This window comes from Xyrauchen texanus, chromosome 14 (genome assembly GCF_025860055.1).
Source record: "Xyrauchen texanus isolate HMW12.3.18 chromosome 14, RBS_HiC_50CHRs, whole genome shotgun sequence".
In the NCBI taxonomy this organism is placed as follows: Eukaryota; Metazoa; Chordata; class Actinopteri; order Cypriniformes; family Catostomidae; genus Xyrauchen; species Xyrauchen texanus.
Genome location: NC_068289.1, coordinates 10,598,505 through 10,617,171, shown reverse-complemented (window position 1 = coordinate 10,617,171; position 18,667 = coordinate 10,598,505). Strand labels below are relative to the sequence as shown.

Sequence of the window (18,667 nt, the reverse complement as noted above, 5' to 3'; positions counted from 1 at the left end):
GAGGCTTACAAGCCAGAGAACACCATCCCATCTGTGAAGCATGGGGGTGGCAGCATTATGTTGTGGGTGTGCTTTGCTGCCGTAGGGACTGGTGCACTTCACGAAATAAATGGCATCATGAGGAAGGAAAATTATGTGGATATATTAAAGCAACATCTCAAGAAATCAGCCAAGAAGTTAAAGCTTGGTCGCTAATGTGTCTTCCGAACTGACTATGACCCCATGTATATCTCCAAAATTGTGGCAAGATGGCTTCAGGACAACAAAGTCGAGGTAATGGAGTGGCCATCACAAAGCCCTGACCTCAATCCGATAGAAAATTTGTGAGCAGCACTGAAAAAACATGTGCGAGCAAGGAGGCCTTCAAATCGGACTCAGTTACACCAGTTCTGTCTGGAGGAATGGGCCAAAATACCAGCAATTCATTGTGAGAAGCTTGCGGAAGGTTAACCAAAATGTTTGACCCAAGTTAATCAATTTAAAGGCAATGCTACCAAATACTAACAAAGTGTATGTAAACTTCTTACCCACTGGGAATATTATGAAAGAAATAAAAGCTGAAATAAATAATTCTCTCTACTATTATTCTGACATCTCACATTCTCAAAATAAATTTGTAATCCTAAATGACATAAGACAGGGAATGTTTCTATGATTAAATATCAGGAATTGTGAAAAACTAAGTTTAAATGTATTTGGCTAATGTGTATGTAAACTTCTGACTTCAACTGTATGTGGAAACATGTCTAAGTCACACGACTGACATAAAAGTCAAAGAAAAAAAATGCAATATAATATAATATTTACCTACTCACACGGCCTTGGTTATGTCAGCGTTTAAGCATAAGTTGTTTCAAAAGTGTATACAGTTATAATATTGTAATGAAAATTTATGAAAACACATTATTTCTTTGGAATAATGTGCAATGATCATGCTCAAAAGTAACAGCTACATACTGTATATTGAGACACTAAAGAGGGTCCATTTTTATTTCATGGTGTCTTGACACTTGTTTATGGTGTCTTCCATTGACAAATACTCTTACATGCAGCAATTGACAGTATCATAGTTCACCTTCTGATGTAATATTATTTGATTATGTTTGGTCTGTTTCCATAGCTCCTGATGCGCCTTCTGATTTTGAAGTGGAGGATGTGTGGGAGTCCGCCATTGTTATCAGCTGGTCTAAACCTCTGGCTCCCATCACAGGTAAACATGGCCTACTTTAGAAACACAAAACATTATGTCAACTTCACCTATAAACAAATTATACAGTGAAAACCTTTGCTGACAAGGATAGATCTTGTTTTTTAGGCTACCGTTTGGTTTACATACCATCTGAAGAAGGTAGTTCTGGCAGCACTGAGCTGAATCTACCCAACACTGCCACTTCAGTGACATTGGGTGACCTTCGCCCTGGTCTGCTCTATAACATCAGCATTTACTCTGTGGAAGAGAGTCTGGAGAGTGAGCCTATATTTGTTCAGGTCACCACTGCTGGGGAACCACTGAGAGGTACAGTACACAATCACTCTATGGGTTATACATTTGAAGTCAGGAGTTTACATTCACTTAGGTTGAAGTCATTAAAACTCATTTTTTAACCACTCCACAGATTTCATATTAGCAAACTATAGTTTTGGAAAGTCGTTTAGGACATCTACTATGTGCATGACACACATACTTTTTCCAACAATTGTTTACAGACAGATTGTTTAACGTTTAATTGAATATATAACAATTCCAGTGGGTCAGAGATTTACATACACTAAGTTAACTGTGCCTTTTAGCAGCTTGGAAAATTCCAGAAAATTATGTCAAGCCTTTAGACAATTAGCGAATTAGCTTCTTATAGATGTACTGAATTGGAGGTGTACCTGTGGATATATTTTTAGGCCTACCCTCAAACTCAGTGCCTCTTTGCTTGAAATCATGTGAAAATCCAACGAAATAATCCAAGACCTCAGAAACAATTGTGGACCTCCACAAGTCTGGTTCATCCTTGGGTGTAATTTCCAAATGCCTGAAGGTACCATGTTCATCTGTACAACCAGTAGTGCACAAGTATAAACACCATGGGACAACGCAGCCATCATACAGCTCATGAAGGAGACGCATTCTGTCTCCTAGAGATGAACCTAGTTTGGTGTGAAAAGTTCAAATCAATCCCAGAACTACAGCAAATGACCTTTTGATGATGCTGGAGGAAAAAGGTAGACAAGTATCTATATCCACAGTAAAACAAGTCATATATCGACATAACCTGAAAGGCTGCTCAGCAAGGAAGAAGCCACTTCTCAAAAACTGCCATAAAGCCAGATTACAGTTTGCAAGTGCACATAGGGACAAAGTTATTACTTCTTTTAGAAATGTCCTCTAGTATGATGAAACAAAAATGGACCTGTTTGGCCATAATGACAATCATTATGTTTGGAGGAAAAAGGGTGAGGCTTACAAGCCAAAGCACACCATCCCATCTGTGAAGCATGGGGGTGGCAGCAATATGTTGTGGGGGTGCTTTGCTCCAGTATTGACTAGTGCATTTCACAAAATAAATGGCATCATGAGGAAGGAAAATGATGTGGATATATTGAAGCAACATCTCAAGACATCAGCCAAGAAATTAAAGCTCGGTCGCAAATGTGTCTTCTGAAATGACAATGACCCCCAAGTATATCTCCAAAGTTTTGGCAAAATGGCTTAAGGACAACAAAGTCGAGGTATTGGAGTGGCCAACACAAAGCCTTGACCTTAGTCAGATAGAACATTTGTGGGCAGCACAGAAAAGCATGTGCGAGCAAGAAGGCCTCTGACTCAGTTACACCAGTTCTGTCTGGAGGAATGGGCCAAAATACCAGAAATTCATCGTGAGATGCTTGCGGAAGGTTACCCAAAATGTTTGACCCAAGTTAAACAATTTAAGGCAATGCTACCAAATACTAACAAAGTGTATGTAAACTTCTTACCCACTGGGAATGTTATGAAAGAAATAAAAGCTGAAATAAACAATTCTCTCTATTATTCTGACATCTCACATCCTAAAAATAAAGTAGTGATCCTAAATTACTTAAGACAGAGAATGTTTCAATGATTGGGTCAGAAATTGTGAAAAACTAAGTTGAAATGTATTTAGCTAATGTGTATGTAAACATCTGACTTCAACTGTATTTCGAAACATGTCTAAGTCACACGATTGACATAAAAGTCAAAGAAAAAAATCTAGATATTATACTATTGTATAATGTAATATTTCCCTGCCCACACAGCCTTGGTTATGTCAGTGTTTAAGCACAATTTGTTTCAAAAGTGTATTCAGTTACAATATTGTAGTGAAAATGTATGAAAACACATTATTTCTTTGGAATAATGTACAATGATCGTGCTCAAAAGTAACAGGAATATACTGTATATTGAGAAACTAAAGAGGGTCCATTTTTATTTTGTGGTGTCTTAACACATATTCTTATATTCATAAATTGACTATCATATTTCACCTTCTGATGTAATATTGTTTGATTATGTTTGGTCTGCTTCCATAGCTCCTGATGCTCCTTCTTATTATGAAGTGGAGGATGTGCGGGAGTCCGCCATTGTTATCAGCTGGTCTAAACCTCTGGCTCCCATCACAGGTAAACAAGGCCTACTTTAGAAACACAAAACATTATGTCACCTTCACCAATACACACATTATACACTGAAAACATTTCCTGACAAGTATAGATCTTGTTTTTTAGGCTACCGTGTGGTTTACAGACCATCTGAAGAAGGTAGTTCTGGCAGCACTGAGCTGAATCTACCCAATACTGCCACTTCAGTGACCCTGGGTGATCTTCGCCCTGGTCTGCTCTATAACATCAGTATCTACTCGGTGGAAGAGAGTCTGGAGAGTGAGCCGATATTTTTTCAGGTCACCACTGCTGGGGAACCACTGACAGGTACTTTACACAATCTCTATATGGGTTATGCATGTAAACATGTCCAGGTCATGCAGTTTACATAAAAAAACAATTGGAATTTTTTTTTATATATTATACTATTGTATAATAATATATTTCCCTGCCCACACAGCCTTGGTTCCCATTCTGTAACCCACTCTACGATGTGTCAATTGTAGTGACACAAGCGGTCTCTTCTGAGAGCCTCACATACCTCTGAACTTGAGAAAAGGCCAATGTCAAGTTGGCAGACAGAATTTGCATGCCCCACCCCCAGACATACGGGTATAAAGGGGAGCGGGCGAGCGCAAGCGGTTGTGCAACAGCAAAGCTGAGTTCACCACTGTTCCACTCACCTCTACTGGCTATATGCACTGCTGTTGGATCTACTGCGCATTCCAACAGCTTTCTCCTCTCTGCACGCTGTGCAGCCAACGCCCCTTTCATTTTTCGAAAGAGTGTTTCTCCTCCTAAAAGAGTTTATTTCCTCTAAAAGAGTTTGAGTTTCCACTCATAAAAGAGCAATACACAGCAGGCGTTGAACGTCCTTTTCAGGATGCATCTTTTTCAAGATGCCCTTTCGTCTCTGTGTAGTTCCTGGATGCGGTCGATTTCTATCCACTTCTGACGGTCATAAAAATCTGCCTTGTGTGCCTGGGCTGTGAACACACGCAGACAGCGTTTTATGAATGGTTCATGTTCTCAGTGCGAGAACATAGCCATGGCAACATTGCGGTCGCGGCTTTCTTTTCTCACGAGAGAAAGCCACTTCAGCCACCCCCTGTGTCGTTCCTTCTTCCTACGGGATTGAGGATGACCTGGCTGGCGTTGAAGGCCATTCGAGGATGACGACTGGCTCGGTTGCGCCGGGTAAAACTCCACGAACCACCTGCCCCCCGGCAGGCTTACTTGCTTCCGTCTGAACTCGGGATGAGTGTGGCATTCTCCTTCAAGCCCCCAGAATTGGATGACGATTTCGCCGCTGCATCGGAGAGCGTTACAGTGGAGTCTGATGCTAATGACTCGTCTAGGCTGCCACCTTCGGGTCTGCTCGCCCAGTCTAAGCATGACGCACGGATGTCCGCTATGCTGTCCCGGGCCGGTGGCAGCTCGAGATGGACTGGAAAACTCCACCCCCCTCACGGTTACTTGATCGGTTCCTTGGGCCAGGGCGCCGCTCATAGCCACGCCCCCCCCCCGTGGCTCTCCCGCAAGTTCACCAAGCCAAGGTACTTAAAGATCTGTACCTGGGTAGTCCTGATCCTGATGTGCTGCAGGAACTGCGCCCTGCCTCCAACCTCACTCTCAGAGCTACGAGGGTCACAGCGCAAGCACTCAGGTGGGCGATGGCCACCCTCGTGGTCCAGGAACACCATTTGTGGCTGAATTGGTCAAGATGCGCGACATTTACAAGGTACGCTTTCTCAACGCCCTCGTCTCCCAGTTCGGCCTTTTCGGAGACACCGCCGATGACTTCGCCCAGCAGTTTTCGGCGATGAAGAGACAGATGGAAGCTATATCTCACAACATGCTGCGCTGCTGCCTGAACGCAGCCTCCCTGCGACTTTACCAGGCAGCTTCACTTCAAACGGGCCCAGCTCTCAGCCCCAGCTTCGAGCTCCCCATAGGCGGTGTACGCCCCCCGTCTTCAGGAACCCCTCTAGGACCCGTGAAGCTCTAGGCGGTATTCGCTGCACTGTATGTGTGACGGAAATGCCAGCACCTAATGTACAGAGGTTACAACCCTGCCACTCAGAGATGCGTTAGTGCCTGTCCCTCCAGCCAAGATGGAGAAGGATCTCTACAGCCCTTAATTCATCGTACCTACGGTGGGTTGCGGCCAATATTGGACCTGCGAGTTCTCAACCGGACTTTACACAAACTCCCGTTCAGAATGCTCACGCTGAAACAAATTATAACCTGCTTTTACATTAGATTGGTTCACAGTGGTAGACCTGAAGGATGCATACTTCTGCCTCGGCATCGACCCTCCCTATGGCTTGCGTCCGACGGCCAAATGTATCAGTACAAGATCCTCTCTGTCTGTTCGTCCCTGTCCCCTCGCATCTTCACCAAGGTCGCAGAGGCAGCCCTTGCCCCGCTACGTGAAGTGGGCATCCGCATACTCGATTACCTCGATGATTGGCTCACCCTGGCACACTTTCGAGAGTTACTATGCGCCCACAGGGAGCAGGTGTTAGGGGCTTCAGGTCAACTGGGAAAAAAGCAAGCTCTCTCCGGTTCAGAGCATCTCTTTTCCTGGCTTGGAGTTAGACTCAGTCTCAATATCAGTGCGCCTCACAGCTGAGTGCCTCACTCACTTCAAGCCAGGCACAGCGGCTCCTCTCAAATAGTTCCAGAGGCTCCTGGGGCATTTGGCATCCTCGGTCACAGTCACGCCGCTCGGGTAGATGCATTTGAGGCCGCTTCAGCAATGGCTTCAGACTGGAGTCCCGAGATGGGCATGGTGCTGCGGCACCTACCGTGTGTTTATCACCCCTTCCTGCCATCAGACTTTCAACCCTTGGACAGACCTCTGTTTTCTGTGGACAGGTGTCCCCCTACAGCAGGTGTCCAGATGTGTCGTTGTCACCACAGATGCCTCTAAACTAGGTTGGTGCGCTGTGTGCTACGGCATCCAGCCGCTGGCTCCTGGGCGGGGCCCCACCTGCGTTGGCACATCAACTGCCTCGAATTGCTGGCTGTACTCCTTGCCCTGCGGGGGTCTCTCCCACTGATTCGGGGCAAGCACGTCTTGATCCATTCAGACAGCACTGTCACGGTAGCGTACATAAATTGCCAAGGTGGAGGCTCCACCCCCAGGTGGTCCAGCTGATTTGGGGCCGATTCAGCAGGGCACAGATAGATCTCTTTGCCTCCCAAGACAACTCCCACTGTCCGCTCTGGTACTCCCTAACAGAGGCCCCTCTCGGTACAGACGCGCTGGCACACAGCTGGCCCCGGGGGCTGTACAAGTACGCATTCCCCCAGTGAGCCTTATTGCACTGGTGCTGTGCAAGGTCAGGGAGGACGAGGAACAGGTCACCTTAGTGGCTCCTTACTTGCCCACGCGGACCTGGTTCTCAGATCTCATGCTCCTCGTGACAGCACCTCCCTGGCAAATTCCCCTGAGGAAGGACCTCCTTTCTCAGGGACGGGGCACCCTCTGGTACCACGCCCAGACCTCTAGAACCTTCATGTCTGGCCCCTGGATGAGAGGCGGAAGACTTAAGCAGTCTACCACCTACAGTCATAGATACGATCAACCGAGCCAGAGCTCCCCCAGGCAGATTAACGTCCTCAAGTGGCGTCTGTTCACAAATTGGTCCTCTTCCAGATCTGAAGACCCTGCAGGAGAGGTTGGAGGGGAGGCTGTCCCCCTCCACCTTGAAGGTGTATGTTGCAGCTATCGCAGTCCATCACTACACATTGGATGGCAAGTCCCTTTTATAAGCATGACTTCATTATCAGGTTCCTTAAGAGGCGCCCGGAGGTTGAACCCTTCCCGGCCAGGGTTCTCAGTGGTCCTCTCAGGCCTTCAGAGACCCCCCTTCGAGCCACTTGATTCAGTCGAGCTCAAAGCCCTCTCCTTGAAGACATCCCTCAAACGAAGTTCGGTCCGGCAGATGCTCACCTCATCCTAAGACCACGACCGGGCTACGTGCCCTAGGTTCCTACGACACCCTTCAGGGTCTAGGTCATGAACCTGCAAGCGAAGCTGCCCCGGGAGGAGGCAGACCCAGCCTCTTCCTTGCTGTGCAGTATCCATGTGGACCGCAAGCTGGGCTCCAGATGCTCTGGGCAGCTCTTTGTCTGCTTTGGCGGGCAGCTCTTTGTCTGCTTTGGCGGACAGCGGAAAGGGAACGCCGTCTCCAAATAGAGGTTAGCTCATTGGGTGGTTGATGCTATCCCCTAGCCTATCACACCCAGGCCACCCCCCTTGCAGGTTCGAGCACACTCTACGAGAAGTGTGGTATCCTCGTGGGCACTGGCCCATGGCACCTCCCTAGCAGATATCTGCAGAGCAGTGGGCTGGGCAACTCCCAAGACCTTTGCTACATTCTACAACCTCAGGGTTGAGTTGGTCTCGTCCCGTGTTTTGTCAGGTCCGAGCCAGTAGAACTTGGTAATACGGAACAGCCGACTGGGTGTTACAAGTCATGCTCCCATACAAGTCATGTCGCCTGTTCCCGTATGGGTGCTGGGAACCTAAGAGCAATATATGACACCTTTCATTGGGGGCGTTGGGGAGGGTTACGTGCAGCCAAGCCTGCTGCTTCTAGCACGCAGCAGCCTGCTTGCACCTGGCTCGGCAGTCACGTAACACTGGTAGTGCATGATGTTTTGAAGTGGAACCCCTTGTGTCACTACAATCGACACAACATCGAGTGAGTGACAGAAGGGGAACGTCATCGGGGAACCTCTGTTCCCCGATGGAAGGAACGAGACGTTGTGTTCTCCTTGCCACGTCACTATCCCTACCACTGTAATTCACCGTAACCTTATTCTCGGCTCCTCAGTGAAAACCTGTCTGACATTTGCTCGCCCGCTCTCCTTTATACCCGTATGTCCAGGGGCGGGGCATGCAAATTTTGTTTGCCAACTTGAAATTGGCCTTTTCTCAAGTTCAGAGGTACATGAGGCTCTCAGAAGAGACCCCTTGTGTCACTACAATCGACACAACATCTTGTTCCTTCTATCGGGGAATGGAGGTTACAACAGTAACCATGACGTTATGTCAGCATTAAAGTGGAAGTTGCTTCAGAAGTTATTAGTAGAAAGTTATAATATTGTTATGAAAGATTATGAAAATACAAATTTCTTTGGAATAACGTGCAATGATCATTCACAATTATAACAGCTACATAAATTGAGAAAATAAAAGGGGTCAATTTTAATTTAATGTTGTCGTAACATTCATTAACAGCATCTTCCATTGACAAATATACACAAATTATACACTTACACACAGTAATTTACTATATCAAATTTCATCTTCTGATGTAATCTTGTTAGATTATGTTTGGTATGTTTCCATAGCTCCTGATGCCCCTTCTGACTATGAAGTGGAGGATGTGCGGGAGTCCGCCATTGTTATCAGCTGGTCTAAACCTCTGGCTCCTATCACAGGTAAACAAGGCCTACTTTAGAAGCATAAAACATAATGTCACCTTCACCTATAAACAAAGTATACACTGAAGACAAATGCTGACAAGTATAGATCTTGTTTGATTAGGCTATCGTGTGGTTTACACACCATCTGAAGAAGGTAGTTCTGGCAGCACTGAGCTGAATCTACCCAACACTGCCACCTCAGTAACCCTGGGTAATCTTCGCCCTGGTCTGCTCTATAACATCAGTATCTACTCGGTGGAAGAGAGTCTGGAGAGTGAGCCTATATTTGTTCAGGTCACCACTGCTGGGAAACCACTGACAGGTACAGTACTCAATCACTGTATGTGTTATACCAATAAACATGTCCAGGTCATGCAATTTACATCAAAATCAAAGGGATTTTTTTTTATTTATTATACTATTGTATAATATTATATTTCCCTGCCCACACAGCCTTGAGTATGCCAGCATTAAAGTGGAAGTTGCTTCAGAAGTGTAGAAAGTTATAATATTGGGATGAAAGATTATGAAAACACATTAATTCTTTGGAATAACGTGCAATGATTATTCACAATTATAACAGCTACATAAATTGAGAAAATAAAAAGGGTCCATTTTAATTTCATATTGTCTTAACACTCATTGACAGCATCTTCCATTGACATTTACTCTTACAAACAGTAATTGACTGTATCATATTTCATCTTCTGATGTAATCTTGTTGGATTATGTTTGGTCTGTTTCCATAGCTCCTGATGCCCCTTCTGACTATGAAGTGGAGGATGTGCGGGAGACAGCCATTTTTATCAGCTGGTCTAAACCTCTGGCTTCTATCACAGGTAAACACGGCCTACTTTAGAAACACAACACATTATGTCACCTTCACCTATACACAAATTTTACACTGAAGACAAATGCTGACAAGTATAAATCTTGTTTGTTTAGGCTACCGTGTGGTTTACACACCATCTGAAGAAGGTAGTTCTGGCAGCACTGAGCTGAATCTACCCAATACTGCCACTTCAGTGACCCTGGGTAATCTTCGCCCTGGTCTGCTCTATAACATCAGTATCTACTCGGTGGAAGATAGTCTGGAGAGTGAGCCTGTATTTATTCAGGTTACCACTGCTGGGAAACCACTGACAGGTACTATGCAGAGTAGAGAATCACTAAATGGGTTTTACATGGAAACAAGTCTAAATCACATGATTAACATCAAAATTATTATTTAAACCGGCGTAAATTATAAATTAATGGCAGTAAAACTAATACTACCATAATATACAAACTTTCCTTTTTTTTTTTTTTTGCATTGCAGTAATGAGACATTTTTAAGACATTACAATAGTAGGGAGTGTATTTGATTGTCAAGAAAATGATATCACAATGCTAAAGATGGTCTTAAAAATTGGCATAATTTTATTATTAGCAAAATAATTTATTTTAATTTTGAGGTGAAAAACAACCCTAACATCTTGACATCTTTCGTGAGACTCACATACAACATGGGTCTGTTTCGAAACTTAGTGAGATGCCTTGCTGTCTCCTGCCTACATAGGCAGCAGTTTTCTATGGCAGCATATTTATTAAAGTGATGCCTCTAAAGAGAGTGATTTGGAATGCTCTGCATAGGTGGCAGCTTTGCACATCATTGAAATAGCACTCTTCTGGCACTTATGAGTCTCAACTCATAACAAATTATTTTAATAGAGGTGATTCGAGAGGAACAACACAATACTCTAATCAGCATAAATATGAATACTACACACACATTTTAGGTAAATTAGTCAGTTTCTATGATATTAACCAATTTTCTAACTCTACTTTTCAGTATTGATTGCATTATAAGTATATTTATTATCCAAATGTATCTCACTTTGTCTGTGATATCTTGGATTTATTTGTCTGTCGATCTCATTGCGGTGCATTCTGGAATCGCCTACCAAGAGAAGGATGGCTGTGTCTAGAGGGTAACCTCCCAGCAGCCTAAGTCTTGCAAGAGTCTCATTCTCTGTTACTAAAATAGGTTTAGGATTAGATTAAGTGGTAGGGTTAGGGTAAGTGTTAGGTTTAGGGGTATGTGTAGGTGTATGGTTTCTGTATGAATCTAAATAAGCTTAAACAACACATTGTGGGAATATTCAATGCTGCCCTTGCGTGACTTTAGGTTACAGGGGGGTTACCTTCTTGATACAACTGGGAAGGATACATAGGGTGCTACCTTAAAATTTGCACACATTTTTTTTTTGTTAGTAAGGAAATGTTATCATCACTTTACCTCTATCATTGTGTTGGGACACATATGAATATAATAGCTTCTAACAGTTTTGATTTCTGAAATATAGGATGATGTCATCATGCAATAAATGTATTTTATTGGTTTCTTTTGAGTAGATTTAGGTGTTTTGTCTGGCAGTCCAAAGATAAGGTCACATTTTAGTTGAGTCAGCTATTAGAAGTCCAACTGCCTGTGAATCCTTATAGGGTAATATGTTGAGAGTGTGTGTTTTTTTTTTTTATTTTATGGAGACTGGCTGGGAGAACATCAGAGGTCTGTCTGTTTCATAGCAATCTAGCAAATCAGCAAACATTTAGAACTTAGAATTTAGACACTTTAGAAAACTTTAGTCTTAGTCATGATAAGAGATGTTTATCTGGTTTTACCCACATTGACCTTTATTCTAATTCTTCTGCGCTGCATCATATCGATGGTGCAAATGCTACAAAAATTGTTTAACAAGCAGTTCAGCTCCTATTATGACTAGCTTCCCATGTAATGACGTTTTTGATGTCTGCTGATATATTATGACTGGTCTAAAACAAACAATCTGTCTGAAATCATGTTATTCTTATTCCTGTTATGCTGGCTGGTTTGCCAGTAGGGTTTCTGGTTTCCGTTACACAGATGAGCAAGTTTTACAAAATATTAAACAACCAAACTGCCATGTTTGCATGAGGAGCTACGATATGTTAAACCTTTGTTTGGATATAGCTTAGTGTAGTCTGAAATCTTTTTTGATGACTCAGAAGATAGAATAAGGTCAAAATTATGTTTAGTAGAGAAGTACATGCTGTTTCTTGAATATATGTTTCTTTAAAGTCCTGGGATGTCCTAGTGCCCTGCTGAAAAAAATAAAAAATAACCTAAGATAGTGTGGTAGTCCTAGTTGTCTTTTAGCTGGAATTGTTGATCTTCCAGCCTGCCCAGGCTGACATTTTATTAGTCAGTAAGTCTCCCAGCTTTACAAGTGCCCAAAATCTCTCTAAAACCATCAAAACCATCCATCCTAACAGGCTTGGTCAGGCCGGTTGTTTTATTGGATAGTCCAAATCGAAACGTAAATCCTTTGAGGACTGATTAAAGCTTGAAAGAATAAAAAACATTGTTTGGTGGTGACATAATGTTTTCCACCCACAGAGGAAGTCCCCTCTCCAACTGATTTGCAGTTCTTTGAGGTATCTGACTCTAAGATCACCATCACTTGGACCAGTCCATCCACAGAGTTGTCTGGATACCGTGTGTCTGTGGCTAAGTTAGGTTCAGACGGGCTGACAGAGAGAGACATTCAGCTCCCAGTAACCCGCAACACCTACGCTGAGGCAACACACCTCCAGCCTGGAACCCTTTACCGTTTCTTCATCTTTGCTCTCAAATCAGAGGAGGAGAGCGAGCCACTGGTTGGAGAACAAGCTACAAGTGAGTGGAAAAGAGTGGAAATAACCAAAGATGATTTGCAAAGACGCATAAGGAATAATCAATGACGTTCTGTTAAATTGACCTTAGTTAGGGTATAGGCCATACAGTACTTTTTCATGATTGAAAACTAACCTGTGAGGGATAGATGTAAAGTCGGGTCAATGGGTTGTACTATCTTAATGTTCTAAATTGCATCTTGTAATCACAACCTGTGTATTGTGGAGTTTTCGGTCAACTGGATTTCTTTTGGCATAATGGTACGAACAAAGATATTAAAAACTACAACCTATTGATTACAATGCTTATCTCTCACCGTTTTGTGTTCAATCAAGAAAAAAGTAATATACTGACTATTATTATGTTGGCAACATACTTTTTTAAAAACCCCTAAACCAATACCAAGGGCTGGATTCATGAAAATGTTCTTAAGAAAAATTAAGAAACTTCTTAGTGGGGGGACTGGGTATCTCAGCGAGTATTGATGCTGACTACCACCCCTGATGTCGGGAGTTCAAATCCAGGGCATGCTGAGTGACTCCAGCCAGGTCTCCTAAGCAACCAATTTGGCCTGGTTGCAAGGGAGGGTAGAGTCACTGGGGGGACCTCCTCATGGTCACTATAATGTGGTTCTTGCTCTCGGTGGGGCACGTGGTGAGTTGTGCGTGGATGCCGTGGAGAATAGTTTGAAGCCTCCACACGTGGTAACGCGCTCAACAAGCCACGTGATAAGATGTGTGGATTGACCGTCTCAGAGGTGGAGGCAATTGGGATTTGTTCACTGCCACCACAAAGACTTAGAGCACATTGGAAATTGGGCATTCCAAATTGGGGAGAAAAGGGTAGAAAAAAAAAAAGAAAAAGGGAAACTTTTTACAATAAATTATATGAAGTTTTTTTAAGAATGTTCCTATGTGCAATTCTTGAAAAATTCTGAAGTTCTTAAATATTTTCTTAAGAATACAACAAATTCAATACTTCAACACTGGCAAATCGTAACGATAAATGTATCTTAACCTAATCTTTTTTTTTGTTTTTTTGTAGCATGTGATGTTTATGATTTAGAATGTTTGTAAAGTTGATCATTTTAAGATGTTTAGCAGATGCTAATTGAAATGTGATGCTTTTCAGATGAAAAGATCTAAAACAGACATCTCTGAGATGTATGTGTGCTGTCTGGGTAATGTCTGTATAACCATCAAACTTCAAACTTTTAAAACTAGTTTAAAGTTTCAGACAAGGCTTTGTCAAGCCAGGCAAAGTTGAAAATGAATACGCACCCAAAGTAGTAACGTGGCCTCGATGGTCAGGGCTCAATTATTCTGCTTATACCACGATTACCACATAAATGTATTATTGTAAGACATTCCTTTTTTCAGGTTTCCATTACAAAAATGCTCTTTTGTGTGGAACTTTTTCTTACACCACTGATTCACCCTCCTGCTTAGAAACAGCCCAAGACACCATTACAGGCCAAAAAGCTTTACCCGAGCTGTACTTGTTCGGTGTCTTTTATTTGTTCCTTTGCTATAGTAGACTGTATGTCTCTTTGAAGTCCTGTTTATTTGAAACATTCTAATAATTCAGAAAGACATGGCGTAGTGATATTGATCTGTAATGTGGAACTGTAACATGGATCTACTTCATAGCTGTTCATTTATAGAAAATTAATCAACACCATGGAATGTCTTTCAACCAATCAGAATCAAGTATTCTGCAGTGCCGTGTTTAAAACTGCAGTAAATCATAGAGTCTGGAACAGCAAGAATATTTGCCTAATCAATATGCAGTCAATATGCTCTCAAAGCAGTTTGATAATTTTTACAATATGAAACATCTTGGCTCTTTATTCCATTACTGTTGGCCATACAATTTGCACTAACCCTGTAAATCTTTCTCTGCACAGAGCCTGATTCACCCACCAATATCCACTTCACTAATGTTGTTGAAGACAGTGCTATGATCATCTGGTCCCCTCCAAGGGCTCAGATCACAGGTTACAGGCTCTTCTTGACTGTTGAGGGCTTTAGCCCTAAACGGCTGCGTATTCCTGCCCGCCTGTCTCAGTACACCCTCCTCAACTTGCAGCCTGATACTGAGTACACTGCCACTCTGCATGCAGAAAAAGGCAACGTGCTTAGCAAGGGGTCTTCTGCCACCTTCACCACAAGTAAGTTTCAAACTTAGTCATGACATGTCGTCGACGGTTTTGAGTTCATGCTTTAAATTTGAATATAAAGGTGAAGTGTGTAATTTATGCTCCACTAAAGTAACCCAATGGAATAGCTCAAATAAGAGTATTTGGGGTTTTCCCAAAAACACCTCTGCCATTAGTCGCCCCACCCCAATCACACACCACTGGTGTAGCCTATGTTACTGTGTCAGGCCAGTTGGGATGCTCAAATAAGCAATGTTAGTGTCATAGTGTTTCCACTCTTCTGGGGAATCAACCTATGAATGGGTTACTTATAGTTGTCTCTGCAAATAATGCTGTAAAAGGTATTTTTACACTGAAAAATCACACACTTCACCTTTAAGTAAAAGTTTACTTTCAAGTGATGTCAAAAACATTGCACTTATATCATTACAAATACCATATACTTGATAGTCTTAATTAATATGGAGTTCTAAAATATATTTAATTGTCCTGAGCATTGCTTATGTTTAAAGAAAAGCACAAGTACTAAAGTGAGATCACTGCATTTTCTGCCTTCAGTTCAGCCAATAGGAAATGCTCCCCATTTCAGCACTAATGTCACAGATACTTCAATCATTATATCCTGGTCCCCTCTGTCTAGAACTGGATACAAGGTACTGTTCAAACATACCATAAGCACTGAAGCTCAGGCCATCCCTCTTAGCTTTAATGGGCCTTGCGTGACATGTGAAAGTACTCTTGAGGAACAGTCCATCTCTCTCCTTATATCTTGTTTGACTTTTGACATTCTTCCATTTCACATTCTTTTTCATACATTTTCATCCATGATCACTCTATACTACTCTATACACAATCGTATTCACTCTAATTCTGATCTGCAGTTGACCGTGAGGCCAAGCCAAGGTGGAGAAGCCCCTAGGGATGTGATCTCTGAGTCTGGTAATGTTGTCATCTCAGGTCTAACCCCTGGAGTTGAGTACACCTACAGCGTCCAGCCCATCATAAATGGTTATGAGCACGGCAAACCCATCACACGACGTGTGGTCACTCGTAAGTTTGGTTTTGTTCTTTTGATATTGAACTGATTTAATAAAGATTTGGGAGTGTTAGAGGTAGGTTTCTCACACTGCTGGCAGAGTTGTGCAGCTGTCTTATGACTATCTGTCTACAGCTCTTTCTCCACCTACTGATCTGAAGTTGAAGTCCAACCCAAACACCGGAGAAGTGACTGTTCAATGGAATGATGCCAAAAATCAAGGTTAGCACCATGCACTTCATCATAAATTTGTGAAATTGCTAACGGTTAATTTGATGAAAGCAAAGTCCTCTCTCAAAGGCCTTTTCCAAATGATGCAGTTGATGTGTACTTGCAGACTTGGAATGGGTGTCCCATTCATCATTTTATAATTCAGGAGGTTGCTCACAAGTGCTATGCAACCTCAATTTACTAAGCCTGCACTGATGTGGACTACTACCTGACATTTTATAGTTGGGTTTCCATCCACATATTTTTACTAGAATTTAGGGTTATCGCATAAAACATGCTAAATGGAAACTTCAATATGCGGATAAAATTTGTTTTAAAATAAACTTGCCTATGGTGAACAATAATGTTTATTCTGTAAGAAGACATGTACACACTATGATGAAAATGCATTTACCAAATAAATTCCTAGATGTGCATCAAAACTCCATGTTATTTTACAAGCCATCTAAACTAAAAATTAATTTATTAAATTTAATAAACAGCCATAGTGGCTTTCCCAGTGGCTACTAGGCATGTGATGGTACACGGTATATCATGGTAATTAACATGCACAATATTGTTATCATGGACACTTCAAAATCCTCTAAATAATTCTAGAGAATCTTTTAGCCAACTTGTTTAGATTTTTCTTATCACACATTAGTTTCTTTCCCCATCAATGAATCGAGATTCACAACACCCATGTATTCGTCTTAAATGGCACATGCACACTCTGATGTAAACAAAATCAACATGGACGAGAAGCATGGCTGAAAGAGGAATACAGCCGAAACTTTATCTTCCATCTAAGAGGGTTAAGGTGGAATTATGGAAGTATTTTGAGTTCTATAAAAATGCAGAGGGATTGTTGGTCAAAGATGTTCCCCTCTGTTTAAAACATGTGGCAAAAAAGCACGGGAACACCTCCAAAGTGTTCGCTCATCTGCAGGACAATCATCACATGCAATTCAGATAGACAATAGTATATAGTGAGAGCTCTGCTCGTTTTTCCAAAGTGAGAGTCAAACTAACTAAGTGACAACTGAGATGACAAAGAAAGTCACCTGTTATTGCCATTTGCAGATAATGTGTAGCTTGCTTTCAAGTGGCCGAAGAGTAGTTCACTAAAACTCCGCTAGCTACACAGTAACATTTGTGTCTTGTAGTAACAACTAAACTACAGTTGTAATCAGCTAATACTCCTGTAATTAATAATGGCAATGTGGCAGTTGTTCATATGGGATGTTTGCAGCTTTGCTCTTTAAGACGGTGACATTTGACTTAATATTTATTTTCAAAAATGTGTTTATACGTGTGTTTTTTTTCTAACCTCAGAGGTTACCAAAGCGCTTTACACTGTGTCCCAATCACCCATTCACACACACACGCTCATACACCAATGGTGGCAGAGTTGCCATGCAAGGCGCTAGCCTGCAATTGGGAGCAACTTGGAGTTCAGTGTCTTGCCCAAGGACACTTCAGCATGTGGAGTCGTGTGGGCCGGGAGTCAAACTGCCAACCCTGCGATTAGCAGCTGACCCACTCTACCACCTGAGCCACCCCAGTTTAAATAATGAAACTTATTAAGAGAACAACCAAAAAGTTTGTTTATCTTTCAACCCGTTTTTTTAAATGAAATTCAATACCGTATAAAGTGATAAAAGCAATTCAGCAATTATCGTAATGTGAAAATTTGATACCGTCACATGCCTAGTGGCTACAATATCCATTTCTCCTTTATGCCAATTTCCCAAAAAGTGACGATTATGTTCACTTGAACACATGGAATGGATATTCTACTTTAGTGTTTTTGATATTCGATTTTGCACAAATTAATTTTGCAACATCGATGAAAACCTGACTTTTGTTTCATAATTATGTAACCAAAGCGTGAACTCGAAGAAAGGCAGAGAAGGATTAAGTTTGAGGATTCACTATGAAAATGGACTGCTTGGTCTTGACTTGGCAACACTTTTTCTGTTTCCTCAGACATCACTGGCTACAGAGTGACTTGCACCCCCACCAAAGGACAGCATGGGAACTCAGTGGAGGAGTTTGTGAAGGCAGGACAGAAGTCATGCACTTTAGATAACCTGAGTCCAGGAGTGGAGTACAATGTTAGTGTGTTTACAGTAAAGGATGACATGGAGAGCACCCCTGTATCAACCATCATGATGCCAGGTAGGTGTAGAAGCTTCTTAATTATAACAGGAAATGGATTCAATCAGTAGTCATGTTAGGGTTTGGGGTCAGAGAATATGTTTGGTCTCAATCTACTGTACATGAGGGGTAAAGATGCACTATCTTTGATATCTATGATAGTAAACATTTCTTGGTTCCTTTGCCTTTTTTTGCTTGATGTTCAAGATCAACAATTATGCATAAACTGTGAAAGTATGTGCATTAAAATTGCAGTACTTGCTTTTAATGTCTATTTTTGTTTGGTTTGAGACATTAAATTCAAAGAACGTGCATATAACTGAATACACATTGCTTTTTAATCAATAAAAAGAAATGT

General features: G+C 42.1%; 1 protein-coding gene across 1 annotated transcript in view; it reads left to right on the top strand.

Annotated features, from left to right (window-relative positions):
* Positions 1-18,667, top strand: part of fn1a (fibronectin 1a) — a 60,680-nt gene that overhangs the window by 22,493 nt on the left and 19,520 nt on the right. The window contains 14 exon segments of the mRNA XM_052142222.1: positions 1,121-1,210; positions 1,316-1,516; positions 3,541-3,630; positions 3,736-3,936; positions 8,977-9,066; positions 9,173-9,373; positions 9,801-9,890; positions 9,997-10,197; positions 12,470-12,748; positions 14,652-14,915; positions 15,462-15,556; positions 15,785-15,953; positions 16,075-16,161; positions 18,139-18,330. Of these exon segments, the coding sequence (XP_051998182.1) occupies positions 1,121-1,210; positions 1,316-1,516; positions 3,541-3,630; positions 3,736-3,936; positions 8,977-9,066; positions 9,173-9,373; positions 9,801-9,890; positions 9,997-10,197; positions 12,470-12,748; positions 14,652-14,915; positions 15,462-15,556; positions 15,785-15,953; positions 16,075-16,161; positions 18,139-18,330 (2,250 nt within the window).